Source organism: Oreochromis aureus, linkage group 5 (assembly GCF_013358895.1).
Source record: "Oreochromis aureus strain Israel breed Guangdong linkage group 5, ZZ_aureus, whole genome shotgun sequence".
In the NCBI taxonomy this organism is placed as follows: domain Eukaryota; kingdom Metazoa; phylum Chordata; class Actinopteri; order Cichliformes; family Cichlidae; genus Oreochromis; species Oreochromis aureus.
The window spans coordinates 38,581,348-38,596,690 of record NC_052946.1 but is presented as its reverse complement, the minus strand read 5'-3'; the positions used below and the strand labels follow the sequence as shown (position 1 = coordinate 38,596,690).

General features: G+C 39.5%; 1 protein-coding gene across 1 annotated transcript in view; it reads right to left on the bottom strand.

Moving 5' to 3' along the window:
• The window catches only part of LOC120440297 (selection and upkeep of intraepithelial T-cells protein 3-like), a 40,900-nt gene that overhangs the window by 12,094 nt on the left and 13,463 nt on the right, over positions 1 to 15,343 (bottom strand). Inside the window, exons 2-3 of the mRNA XM_039612620.1 lie at positions 2,424 to 2,726; positions 584 to 613 (exon numbers count right to left, since the gene is read on the bottom strand). Coding sequence (XP_039468554.1) covers positions 584 to 613; positions 2,424 to 2,726 — 333 coding nt within the window. The remainder of the gene's footprint in view (positions 1 to 583; positions 614 to 2,423; positions 2,727 to 15,343) is intronic.

Below are 15,343 nucleotides of genomic sequence, written 5' to 3'. Positions count from 1 at the left end.
TAACTTTTCTAACATCACAGCTCTGATGTTTGATGACAAATTTAGTTTTTACTCTAAACAATATTTTTGACTCACATAAAGAAATTTTTACACAGAAAACGTTTGGACGTCCCAAAGTTTGTCTAAGAGTTATATAAAAGATTTTAAAAAAAAGTTTCAGGCATTCCACAATGTAATAACTATGGAGGTTACAAAAAATATCATCAACAAAAACTCTCCAAAATAAAAATACATTTGAATCCACATAATTTAAATTATTAATTACACTGAGAGGGATGCGATGCAGTTTGAGCATAATCTCATCAGGTAGTTTTCTACTGGACTGAACAGCTACGTCTAACGAACACAGGGCCCGGATCAATGACAGATTTTTGGTTACTGAACTAATAATGAATTAGATAATGTAGCAAAAACCCACACCAAATATTTACATATACACTTACAAATACAGTTAAAACAGTTTTACTTCCCTGAACTGTTTATAAAAAATAATCAGTAAATGCTTTGCAGGGTTCTAACCAAAAGACAGTAAAGTCGTTGATGGATCAGTCTTTAACTGTGCCTCACCACAAACGGAACTCACCTGGGACGTTTCGGTCCTTTAATACGGGCTCTGAAAGGAAAAAGAAACACACATGTTAGAGGTGACTGTGGTCTCATCAATTTAGCAGTCAAATAAAACTGATGAAAATAAACTCAGAAGTGTTATCCTGCTATATTAGACATGTTTTTTATAATCCCAAAAGAAGGCACAGTCACAGATTTATTTTTTTTTTAAAATCCTTAAACATTTAAACTGGAGGCTGGTTTATGGGTGATAATCACACAGTGAGTCACACTTTGAACAGCTGTGTGTCTGAAATATAAGGAGAAATTAATATTTATTCAGTGTTTATAGTTTCATTCGCAGAGATTTTCTTTCCTTTTTTTGAAGACTCCTCAAATTTTTGATAAATTGACATATGCAGGACCAGCATGCACATAGGAGGTTAAGTTCCAAAAGCACCTCATAGCTGCTATTCCTAACCTGTTTTTCAAGGAAAGGTGGGGAATTGACACGGAGTTAGGAAAAGAGAAGAGGCGTGTGCTGACAGTGGGAACGACCTTACATTAATCTGTCCTTAATGATGAAGCACAATTTGTCCTAACTCTGATGTTTGGTCATATAAGCAAGAACAGCCTGTAAAAATATCCCTTCATTACAAGGATTAGAATTTGAAAGAAGGAACATTTAGGGTCAGATTTACAAACATCTGCAGCAGCACAAAATCTTCTTTTGAAGTTGAAGAGCTGCTGGATTTACTGAAGAGGCACGATGTCAGTTTTGTAATTGTTGTGAACAGATGTGGTTTGGGGGCCTTACAGCATATGTATTTGTAAGATTTTACTTTTTAGGAAGAAAATATTTAAACAAATCACACAAATGTGAATTATAAAGTCTGCAGCACACAATTTACTTTGCAAATTGCACAAAATCATGTCTTCTGCCTGTTGTGTTTTCTTTTTGGGGGAGACGTTATGAGATCAGATGGTGCAGTACCAAAACTCTGTCCTAAAACTCTTCATTCAGTCATGCTGAGTGAAGGCGACCCCCACTTATTTTTCCTCATCAATAATATGAGGATTTTCCCCTAACAGCAGAAATGAACTGAACTGAGATGCTGATTTCTCAGCTCCAGGAAGACTTGAGAAACATGTTTAAATTGAACATAGGTGCTGAGAACCAATGTTGTTTTGTATTGTTTTATTTGATCAATACTTTTCAGTTACAGTTTGATCAGATTTAGGAAACAGAATTAGTCACTTATATTTATATTAAATATTATATTATATTTAGTTTTAGGAAATCTTTCACTTTCACAAATGTGAAAAAACCTGTTTAAATAAGTTATCAGTAGTTTTAGGATAATTAGGATAAAGCAAGAGACAATTCAAAACACCAAAATGGGGACGGTGAAACAGTCAGCTTGGGATACCATAACAGGACGTCATTAACCAGTTAGTGATGTCATGTCCAGCTTTTATATACAGTGTATGTTTGGGGCTTAGACGGATTCTGTTCCAGGAAGCATGTTCAACAAAATCTGAGCTGATTAACTCAGTTTGCTGTACTAGAAACACATGTGAGCATCAGACTGGATCATAGCTTCTACATCCACAGGTCCACTGAGGTCTGTGTGATGTAAAGTTCCTCACAGAGTTGAGACGTCACAGAGATTTTACTTAGTTTAGTGACGACTCTGTGAGCGCGTCAGATTTCGGATAAGTAGACAGGAGCAGGACCAGCATGCAGATGGGACGGTCTCAGTTTTGTCCACCAAATATTGCAAATATCACTACAGATGTGCTGTAGGGGTGAGACCCTGATGTGCATGCTGACTGTTTCATCTGTAAATAATCAGCTGATTTATAACAGCACTCACCAACAACAACAAGCTCAATCCTGAATGTTTTTCCACTGGTTGGAAATGAACAGGTGTAGATTCCTCCGTCCTCCAGTTGAACTTTATTTATTCTTATGGAGGCGCTGCCGTGCTTCAGATCAGGAAAATGTGAGACTCGACCTGGGAGGGCAGAACTATGACCCGCCCCATTATCATAGATAAACACCTTCTTTTCAGTTCCTTCCTTCGTCCACTCAAACCGCACAAACTCAATGTTCTCATTGGTGCCGAGGGAACAGGGTAAAATGGCACCATCACCTTCTTTTGCATTCACAGGTCCCCCTGAAAGACAAAACATGAATTAAACAGTGAGTTCACTCTTCAGTTTAGTTCCTCTTCACATTTTTCTGTGGTCCACGCCCCACTGCACAGTTTGAATGACAGGTTTAATGGAGGGTGAAGAAGCTGAAGAGTTTGATTATATTTCTAATATAAACTTGATAAATAGTATTTTGTGTTTTATAGTTATTTTGGCCTCTGGTATTGGTTTCTGATTTTATTATTTGTGCCTTTAATCCTAATTAGTTATTGATGACTTTTGGTTTGTTACTTCCTCTTTGTATTTCCTTTCTTTGCACTCAGTCTTGGTTTGTGTTTGTCTCTTTTTTCCATGTTTGTCTTTCTGTGGACATTTCATACGTTTGAGTTCTTGTCTCTATGTTAGTGATTTCCTGATTTATTTTAGTGATCCTTGTTCAGTGTGTTTAGTGTTCAGTTTGACTTTCCTCAGTTTTATTTTCCCTAATGAGTTTCAGTTGTGTTGCCAGGTGTGTCTGCTGTCTCTAATTACCTGCTGTGGGTTTATAGCTCCTGTCTATCCTCAGCCTTTTTCACATCAAACACGCTGTGGGTAGTTTGTTTGTTTTAAGTTTGAGACCTGCCAATGAGTCTGGATTTGGGGTCCTAGCTCTTCCTGAAATACCACAAGCCCCCCCTGACTATGACATCTAGCATAACATTAGCTAAATATACAAATACAAACAAACATGTCATTAACATCTGTCTTAACCATGGACAGTTTTTAAAGACAATCTTTGGATAAAGTTCATGGTTGTTGTTGTTGTTGTTGTGTCAGTATTTACCTATTAGTGCATTAGCTCATACATTAACACTTGATGATGTAAAGATCAGTGACATCATCACAAGCAGGGCTCGCCCCCGAGATTTTCTCCTGTCACGTCACTAAATTGGATCTCAAAAGGGAAGCAAAACAACCTGCTGTATTAGACTTATTATGATTCTAAATGTGGTCGTGGATGTTTTATAATCACACAGTCAGAAAATCCTTTAAACAGTTGTATGTCTGATATATGGGGAGACGTAAACATATATTTATTTACTTAGTGTTTATAGCTGCATTCACAGAGATTTATTTTGTTTAGTGTAGACTCCCTGGGCATCTCCGAGCTTTGATAAGTAGACAGATGCAGGTCTTATCTTATCAAGTTTGTTTCAGAGAGGATGAACTCAGAGGCTCCACCAAGGCCCAGTATGAGATAAACAAGGATCATAGTGAACTGTGAATCATGCTAAACTGTTCCAGTAGTGTCCAAGGATAAAATATGGAGCTAGAAATGAGTATAATGACTCACCTTTACTGTATTTATTACATTTATGTTTTTAGAAGTCAGTCAGTCTCTGAATACTGATTTCTGCTAATTTGACTGCATCCATATGAACTCTTGGAACTTTTTTTTTTAATCTCTTCTTCACCTTGAGGTAACTGTTGTTAAGATTAAGTTGCTTAGGCTCTTCCCCTTGTTACCATCTGGCAGACGTTACAGGAGTCTGTCTGCTCAGACTACAAGACTTAAAAACAGTTTCTACCCTCAAGCCATACGACACCTCAACCACGACACTTAAACACACACAACACACTCTGGAGGATGCACTCAGAAGCTACCCTGCAGCGTCACAAGTACTCTGTGCAATCTGCACTGGTCACTCCACTTTATTGGTATTTATATTAACAGAAAAAAAATGTGCAATACTGTACTAACTGCAAAAATTTCTTTGTACTGTTCAGTCTATACTGCTGCTCATTCTTGCCACTCTGCAATATCCCATTTGCCCCTGGTGGCATTTAATCACTAGTGTGTACATATACTTATATACATATATACATTTATATATACATAGATATATTTAGTCTGTTAACTATTAATCTTTTTTCTTTCTTTTTCCAAATTAGTGAGACCATTTCCTCTCCATCTTACAATCACAGCTGGACTGGCCATTCCATTTTATTTTATTTTATTTTTTTGGAACGGTATAAAGTGCGAAAGGTGGTGGATTGGCCAATTGGTCATGATTGACTCTGGGCTGGACCAATTACAGCCGGGGGGTCAGATTCACCATCCCCCTTTACTGGCGCAATGGCTCTGAAAGCAATCTTATCACAGTTATCTGCTTTAATCTGCACATTTGAGAGTTATACCAGAAAGCCAAGTACTTTTGTTTTGAGGCTCTTTTTCTACAGGAGCTACAGTATCCAGAGTCATACACAGTAAGGAGGTAAAATTATTAAATAGATATTGACCTCTGTTGGAGTAGCTGAAGATGATAACAGTGGGAGAATTATATTCTTAAACTTAAGAATATAATTCTTAAACTTAGTTACAGCACTTTCAGAAAGACATCTACTGTGATGAAGTCTACTCCCCACTGCTGTGTAATTGATTATTGTAAATTTAATGTTATTATGAAATGATCAGACAAGAGAGGGTTTTCAGGAAACACTGTTGTTCAGTTTCTATGTCATATGTTAAAACGAGAACATATGTGTGGAATTACACAACGTCAATAAAAAAAAAGTCACATGCAGCCACTAAACGCAACAACAACCAGCAGCTAAGTGCACAAAGAAGCCAGAACGCAGTCGAAGGTCTCTGCTTAGTAAACCCTGCAGCAGTTCTGCTCCCGAAGCTGACAGTTTGGAGGCGGAACACAAAGGAAGAAGGCACTCATGTGATTGGTCACTTTCAAAGCAGCCACGCCACAGCCTCTGTGATTGACAGGCCCAGTTACTGCATTAAACCGGGGTACATGATGGCAGTAACAGCGCTGTAAGCGAGGAGGCGGGAGGAAACATCGGGGACACAAACTCTGTGTTTACAGTTTGGAAAATGAACGTTTGCTGAATCAACTGTCAGCACTTATACTGGTGACCATTACTGGATTACTTTAATGATGAAGAAATCTTAAAAACTGACGAATCGAAGGGCTTTTTGTGGGTTTTCAGGAAGCAGCACACAAACCGCTGACACCGACGTCACATCTAAAGACATCTCCAAATGAACCAACGAGTATCAGAAATAATCAAGAGGATACTTTCATTTTATTGATCTGTTACAGTGTAGCCAAAGTAGCTTCTTTATGGTTTCAGAGCTTAGTTTTTCAAAATAATAATAAAATTCCACAAAGTTATAAAATATTTATTTTCTTATCTGATTTTAAATCCAAATTTAGAATGGATTTAATCATGTTATGATTTAATGTTGTCAGTGTTTTGTTTTATGTTATGTTTAAGGATTTGTTCTCGTTTCCTGTTTAATTGTGAAGGTCTGCGTCTCATGTGAATGTGTTCAGTTTTACCTCTGTCTCGTCTTGTTGATTATTCCCAGCTGTGTTCCCCACCTGTGTGTAATCTCCCTGTGTTTCCCTGTGTGTATTTAAGTCGCGTCCTCTGTCTTTGTAGTTTGGCTGGTCCGTCTGTGTATCCACCGTGTCTCATCCGTGTGTTTCCCTGCTGCCCAACCGTCATCTGTTTTCTGCTCGCTGTTATTAGTGTTCAGGTTTGTGTTTCTGTTCAGGGTCAGTAGTTTAGTTTTCCCAGTATAGTTTAGTTCTCCGTTTACCATTTTGTCCATCTCTTTTGTTGTGTTTGCCTTAGTGGCACCAGCCATTTTTTAGCCAACCTGGTTGTCCATTTTAAGATAAAGCCTCTTCTCACCCACAATCTGGTATTCATCTTCTTTTATGTTGCGGCTATGAGCCGGGTCGTAACAATTGTGAGGAAATTTAGTGTCTTCACAAAGTAATTTCACTTCTGATTGATAACATAAACACACCGGCATTTTCAAATCACAAGTTAAATCTGGTGCAAATGATCACAGAATAAAAATCTGAATGTAGAGAGAAAACAGTATATTGCAATAGATTCTTAATGCCTCCTACATTCACCATTTATTAACTTGTTATTTGAACAAAAAAAATTAATGTTTCTTTGGTGAAAGACTTAATTTATTCTTGTTGAGATGACATGATATTATCTAGCAAGAGCGGTTTAATTTCCTGGATTTCAAACCACAGGAGAATCACCGGGTTATAAGAGGCAAATAAACATACACACACCACGTGTATGCTATTGCTATTTATTGTGGTTTAACCTGTCAAGGACTAAAATGTGAAGAACATTTTGCATCAAGCCTTGTAATCATAGCTCAGAGGTTAGCACTGCTGCCTCAGAGCGAGAAGGATCTGAGTTTGACTCCACCAACCAGCCGGGCCTTTCTCTGTGGAGTTTCAGTGTGAGTTCCTGTCTGTGTTAGCCTGTGATAGACTGACGACCTGTCCAGGGTGTACCCGCCTCTCACCCTGTGACAGCTGTCACGACTCTGATAAGAACAAGCTGAAGAGGATGACTAGAGTGGAAAATGCACATGACAAGTTTTATGTTAACCACTAAATATTAAAAAAAAAAAGAAAATATATGCTCAGCACCCTTTATTAAAAAACAACTAACAACCACTAAAGAATGTGAATATCATTATTATATATATATATTTAAAATTTCAGAGGGCTTTTACTTTGAAATCCAACATCAGGCTAACTTGATAATGACTGGGTAAGACTGTGAGGGTTCATGCTGTAGATCAAAATGAAAGCTAGTCCTTGGAAACAAGGAGTTTACTTACTCTCCAGTTTTTTCCCACCAGTTTCTGTATTATGTATCTCATGATTTATTGTGTCATTAAGACTGCTTGTGGTGGTTAATGTTGAAATCTTATTCACTTGATGATTGTTTTTTTTTTTAACCATGTCTTAGTTTGTCTTACCATAATACCTAGTATGCATGAAATACAGAAAACAAAATCGACACAGCAGCCTTAAACGCTGATATCACAGGTATAGATCTGCAGTGATCCACCCACTAAACCAGAGGCCTGAACAGGTTTAAGGCTCCAGACCTGTTCACACACCCTGCATCTGTACCATGACTGTGCTTACACAGATGATCAGTCTAAATAAGTTGTCGAAGCCATTTTTGTGTTTATCGCCTTATGTGTGCCGATAGGTATGTAAATAGCTGTATTTAATGTAGGCACATTTAATTAGGGTCACATGTTTTTGGTCTGAGGGAGCAAACCTTTTGTAGCCGCTGCGCTGTTGTGATTTATTCTGAATGATGTTGGATACTAAGATGAAGTGTGGAACAACAAATGCAACCAATGGTGAGCAATAAACAGACAAGATAAGTACGGCGAGAGTTACTGGACTTACTCTACACCACAAGTTTTATTCATAACAGTGGCATCACTTTACTCCACCCATCGACCACCTTCAAGCGTACTCAGCCTCTACATCAATACGCTTCTTACCGGATTGATCACCAAAGGTCAGTCCGGACAAAGTCATGAAACAGAAGCACATAAGGAGAAGTGGTAGAAACTCCATGTCTGCAGAAATCTGCTGAGGATCAAAAGAGTAGTATCTCTCTAATATAACGCACTCACAGCAACTCCTCTTAAGGCACTGATCGAGTTCTGAGTTTCTTTTCTCTAAAAGCAGTAAGCCTACACTTCTGGTGTGATCTATCACCGTTTTTCAGCGACAGTTACACAGAAGAAGTGACAGGAGAAAGACTAATGACTAGAAATGACTGGTTATGGCAGACCTTCCCAAAGTGTGGGGCCCGTTCCCTAGGGGGGGCGCAGAGCCATTGCAGGCGGGGCGCGGAATGAAAGGGGGGGGCTTGGACACTGCTAGCATAATGGACAGGTTTTTGATGGGGGCTCACACACAAACGCAAAGCAGGAGATGAAGCATCGCTGAATATGTTTCCAAACCAACTTCATTGTAAGCCAAAGACTAGAAAATATCTTCCCTTTGGTTTCACCTGCACAAGTGCCAAGGTAGGTCTCCCCTGCAGAATTGGTTTTCCCTGCGTCGGGAGCACGTGTTGGGCTCTTCAAATCACAGACAAACAGTATCCCACATTCTTGATTTTTAGTTCACAAACACTTGTTGTAATGACTAACTACTCCTGACATTTTGGAGATGTTAGCTCTTTATGCAGTAAAGTTACAGTGGGATACAAATAATATCAGGCTGATCCCGCCACGATTTGTCCCCCCCTGTCTAAATCACGGACAAACAGTATCCCACAGTTGTTTATGTTTTTAAACCCATTTTGCACAGAGAGGCATTTTTTGAAAAAATGTATTGACAGCAATGTTGAATATTATTACACAGGAAAAGAACTACAAGTAAAATAATTACACCGTGATGCCTCTGCCTTTCTAAATGGAGGGACAGTAACTGTGTGTGTATATGTAAGCGTGTAAAACCTGCAGACAGTCAGATTAACAGTATTTTGTCTCTATCTGCCATTCTGCAATTCATCTCATGTAAACAATAACGTGGCGCACAGCGTGACGTGAAAAAAACACATACCTTTGACGTTGCGATGGCGAACTCTGTAATCCTCGTCCACACGTAAACGCAAAAAGGAGTTTTAAAAATCTCTGTTTTCAGTGATTCGAAACGCCGTTTACGTGTGGACGAAACAGCTGCGTTTTCAGAAATACCCGTGTAGGTGTGGACGTAGCGTAAAAAAGTTAGTAGTGTATTTTCTTATTACCTGTAATTTATTGCAGATTACTTGTATTTGCTTAATTGTTTACTAAATGTTTGAGGTGTGAAATAAATCGCAATGAAGTTTGAATACAAAATATGAGTGTGGGGTTTTTTTTGTAAAACAAAGGGGGGCCCAGCAAAAAAAGTTTGGGAACCACTGGGTTATGGTAAAACTCTTTGTGTACAGGCTGTGGTAAAGAGAGAGGATCCACTCCTATCTCCAGAATCAGCAGGTTCTAATGTTAAGGCCAGCCTCAGTTTCAATAAAACTGTTTTTTATAAATATCTTATACAAAATGCAGTAAGTTCATACTCAAGTTTTAAAAAACAAGAGACTGAAACTATTCTGTTATACCTGTATGCAAAAAATACACTCCACCCAAAACATTTTATAGTTCAGCAACACTGATCAGTGTAATAAATTTAAACCTACACCATCCTCCCTATTCTGGTATTTTAAAGAGTACTTGCCTACCTAACTAATAGGGTTGCCAACTCCCAGCAAAAATATTAGGGAACCACCCCCCGCCCTTAATCGATGTAATCAACTTTAATTTAATGCAAGTGTAAAACAAATGAATCAATTATTTTTCTACAATAATTAAATAGATTCAACATCTTTCTTCACCAGAACTGCAGACTACACAGATGGTGCCTTCCCATAGGAAAAAGTACTATAGCTTACTAGGGTGTATATTAGACTTATTAGTTTGATTTGATTTGATTTGATATACCTTTATTAGTCGCACAAGGGGAAATTTCATGTCAAGGCTGCCGACCTATTGCACGCAATGGCGGCGCCATCTTACCCTCTGACCATACATACATTACACAAAACATCACATGGGGAAGACAGGTCAGAGAGGTATAACAATGGAAAATGCACCACATGAGGAAAGATAAGGAGAAAAATAACTCCCCCAGACTGAGCTCCAATAGGGAGATCAGTTTGAGAACAGAAAAACACCTCTGCACATAGCACATGAAAAACTCTTAATACACCAAAGAAACACATGACAAGCAACAGGGGTGGGTAAAGGGTGAGAGACAGCCAATGTAGACAGTACATCCGGGCCTGCAGCCTATGCGCTGGTCTTCTTGATCCACCGTCAGCATCGGAAGGGAATAAGCGTCGAAGGCGTTTAGTAGTTACTATATACAGTACAATAATGGATTTCTATACATTTAATCAGATGACCACTTTTGTTGTAAGATTCAGATAAGTATTTATTCAAGGTTTTTAAATGTCATAACAAAGAACAAGAACAAAAGTATTTCTTTGTGCCCCCCTTTCCCTGTCAATGCCCAACCTGGCCCAACTTGGCCCCCTGGCAAAACTTTGCTAGATCCGCCCCTGCACAGTTACCAGCCGTCAGCTATGTAAAAAAGGATCCTGGTGTTATTTGTCTCTCAGAAACAGTTCATAACTTCCCTTCAACTCATTCATGTCACCTAAAAGGTAAACCTGTTTCTCCATCACCTGTTCAGCTCTGATGATTCAGTAAGGACATCTCCTGGTTTCATCTTCATGTTTCCCTCTCACCACATATCCAGACCGACATCATGACCAGCAGCTTTACAGCTGTGGCTCCAGCAAACATCAGCTGATATTAAATACATTCTAACAACAGATTATCACGCTTAAACGTGCTGCTGTTGTTTATCCGCTGGTCTCCTCTTTCTAGCGCAAAGTGGGCGATAAACAAACAAGAAAGACGGGACCTACGGCAGAAAAGCCAATCAGCTGATCATTTCATGTTTGAAGTAATAACAGGAGAGGAAGGGGGAGTGAATGAGAGAAGTAGATGCAGCTGCGCAGCAAAGACAGAATAACTCCAGCTTTGTGTCTATTTTTTCATTCTAGCTGAAGTACGGGACAAATCGTTCCAACAGACCACAACAGCCGCTCTATCACGTGACACATACTGCTCCGATGCACCGAGCTGGGTTACGCCAAGTAGCACGTTTTGTGAGGTGATTTTGTGATACTTCGGATCGGATTACATTTTTTATTTCTCTCCAATATCCGATCCAGTAATTTAGATCAGTATCGGACCGATACCGATACGTAATATCGGATCGGTCCATCTCTAGTTATAATAACTGTTTATATTACCCTTTAGCTAGACACTGTGCGCACAATTATTAAGCATCTTGTATTTTATTGTTGAACATCTACAGAGCTCTTGGTCAATCCGATAATGTTAATTTATGTCAAGCCTGACTATTTAAGCAAGGAAAAATATGAGAATTCAATTCAATTTAATAAAACTTTATAGGAAATTGGGTTAAGGCTGCCGACCTTTTGCCAGCGCCATCTTACCCTTCCGACCATACATACATTACACACAGTGTTGGGGAGTAACGGAATACATGTACCGCCGTTATGTATTTAAAATACAAAATATGAGTAACTGTATTCCGTTACAGTTACCGTTTAAAAAGGTGGTATTTAGAATACAGTTACTTTGTTGAAATAAATGGATTACATGGCGGTACTTTCCTGTTTCATATTGTTGCGGGTCAGGACTGTTTGGGTTTTGTTTGACAGCTACGTTCTGTTGTTCCAGGCGGCAGCGTTACGGTTGCCATGGTTGCAGGGCGACCCGCGCTCTCTCTGCGACTGTGTGTTTCCTGGGTGAGAGAGCGCCTTTTTGTTGTTGTTGTTGTGCTAAGCTAATAGGCAGAATGCTGCAGGTATAGCTCTAAAGAATATAGCCTCATGGGCAGTGTAGTCCGTGCTGCAGGGAGAATGGACTGCCATACACGTTATGTGTCTGTGAGCGCGAGGAGGGAGAAAAAGGACAAGTACGAGTTGTCATCGAGCAGAAACGGGAGCTGGATGACGCGTTGGAACAGAAATCGAGGGATGAAGAGAGCGTGCCAAGCTCCAAAAGTAACAGCGCAAAGGGAGACCAGCGTTGGAATTATAACTCTGTAAACGGCACAGACACTAGGAGCCATGACTGGGAATGTCCGTCTATTGCTGTTTCACTTTGCCATGCGAAGTACTTTGACACTCCAGAGAAGGCCTTTCCTCTGTATCATTGTTGTTGTCATTTGCATGTGAGAGCTTAGATTGTGGGGAAGATTAAAGATGAACAAAGGGTGGTGAGAGAACAGTGAAGTGAGGATACACAGTGTGAAACTCCTTTAAGTGTAAAATAATGTTGATGTGATTACAGAATGTCAGGAAAGAAATTCTGGTATTAATGTGATTCTTGATTTAAGAATCAAAGGGTGGGATTGTAAAGGAATTTCTTTTACTTATGTACTAATCACATTATTTTATTGTATAATGCCTTGGTGCCACTGGATTTTAACATGTCTGACACCCATACTGTAAGACAAATGGTGGGGGTCTATTTAGGAAGTTGGGGGAAGCAGACCACTCCACAGAGGACCAGTCTTTTGTCTCTTCGAGGACTCTGGGAAGTAGCAATGGAGTGTGAACCTTAAGGTGTGAAACAGCTGTGTACTGCCTTTTGTTCCTGAAGAAGGTATTTAACTGAGAGCCATGCTAGGCTCAGAGAGACTCTGCTGACCTGCCCCGCGGTCATGCAGGCTCTCCACAAGCTTGGTTGTCTGTTCTTTGTGTGCTTTGATTAAAGAATGTTAGACCGCTCGTCTGCAGGCTTTATTTAAATGGAAAACTTCCACAACAAAATATAATAATAACCACTGCAGCCAAGAAGAGTGCCTGACGAGCCCAGTTGTAAGTAAGCTATTAAGACTCGATTGTACACTGTTCGTGTTTTCCTCCGAAACAATAAGTTCCGTTGGAGCAGCCTTTCAACGCCTCTCTCTGTCTCAAACTTGACCCAGACAACAAAGTAAAGCTATTTTTCAGCTACGAGCCCGACACGGAACCCGCCGCATTAGTCAGAGGTCCCTTTACTACGGTTCGGAGCAGGGCTGGACTGGGACAAAAAATCGGCCCGGGCATTTTGACTAGAGACCGGCCCACCAGGATAGAGACTGAAAATGTGACGTCATTCAGGGGAAAAAACACAAAGGATTCTGGGAACTTGTGGCAAGAGGTACTAGCGCACGCAGACTTTCAATTGAACTCAGTCACACAACGATAAAAAGAAACCCAAAAACTGTCAAGAAGCTGTTGTATTATTAACTGCAATAGCCGGTCGCATGACAGCCACAGGAAGCCGACGGGTAAAGAGATCGTTTTTTTTATCGGATTACGTAGTTGAAGAAAAAATTTTTAAGCCATGTTTCCGAAGTAAGAGCAGACGGATGGTCTGGATAAACCAAATATAACGTCTCAGAACACTCCAGCTCACATGTTAGTCTGCTCCAAGCATTCCCACAAAGGTCAGTGTTTTGTAGTAGTTATTACGTCATTTTTCTTAACATAATTGGTGATATAGGGTTACAAGCAAGTCTGGTGCTGAACAGAAATTGTCGCGCTATGCTCCTTTATTTATTGTGCATAAATAGTGAATTGTCCTGACACAATATTGCGTTTCGCTTCTGTTATTACCACGGTACATCGACAAAAACATATACTTTTATTCACAGGATAAAACAGTTTTTTTGTATCACTAATTGTCCAGTGCGATTACAACATACAATATTATTGTCACTGCTACATTTCTGTAATGCCTACCAGAAATTATTTCCACTACTAATTAATTACCGTTGAGCTCAAAGGTTATATTAATAAACGGTTAACGATTGTGTATTTATGACAACGATTTGTGAGACTGGTAAGCTTACCTTTGTTCGCATCGATGGTCTTCGTTCTACACGGTGCATTTCAAGGTCCTGTACCCATCCGTCGGTAAACTGTACCTGGGCTTGTTGCAGTGACCTGAAGTTACTAAAACTTCATGAGTGTATGCACTCACCCAAGAACCGTATAATTATAAATCTGAGCGCAGTGAAAGTTGGGCAGCACGCTAACGCCTTTTGTCCACTCTGTGTGCTCGTAAGGGTCTGACCCTCTCACTCCTTTGATTTTTTCCTCGTATCTTTCTTTGCCTTTTCGTTGAGTCTGTCTTTGTACGGACCGGCATTGTTCTCCTTCGCTTTTGTACATTCCTTTTTGTGCGGCACAGAAAAACCAAGAAGGTATTGGAACCGGAGAATGAACGTTTTATGGGTGCTGCAAATGCTTGCATTTGATGCGGTACTTGGATTGTTTTGCCACGAGTTCCCGGCATGCAATGCGCGAAAGTCACGTGATCTGTCAATCGCTATAGGAAAACCATAAAGGCTTTGCATGAAAACAACTGCTTTGATGTACACTGCCTTATTGGTATATATGTATCAATCTAATAAACTTAAACCTACACCATCCTCCCTATTCTGGATTTTAAACAGTACATAGCGGAAACAAAAAACTGCTTGGTCGAAAGTTAATCTCCTGAACTGTCTACAACACATGGTAGAAACCTTAAATTAAGACCAAGAACACTAGAGGTGAGACATGATCATTAATTAATATTAAAATTAATAAATGGCAGATTTAGTGATATTTTCATAAACACCTCCTTTCCTTTTTTTTGTTCTCCATTTTCTTTAGTTCGCCTATAAGATTGCTAAACAAGGGAGGGTGCATCCGCCCTCGTCGGCTGTAATTGGTCCAGCCCAGAGTCGATCATGACCAATTGGCCAATCCAACACCTTTCATTATATATACCCTTCCTAAAAAAAAAAAATCCATCGACCCATAAAACAAACAATCGCCATGCCCACCGGCAATGCCCGGTATGTCCGATGGCCAGTCCAGCTATGGTTCGGAGCCGCAGACCTTCAGTAATAGTAATAAATCACAGCAATAGTACATTCATGTAGTTGTAAAAAGCATTATAATATATTAAGTAATCCAAAGTATTCAGAATACGTTACTCTCATTGAGTAACGTAATGGAATACGTTACAAAATACATTTTGGGGCATGTATTCTGTAATCTGTAGTGGAATACATTTTAAAAGTAACCTTCCCAAAACTGATTACACAACATCACATGGGGAAGACAGGTCAGAGAGGTATAACAATGGAAAATGCACAACATGAAAAAA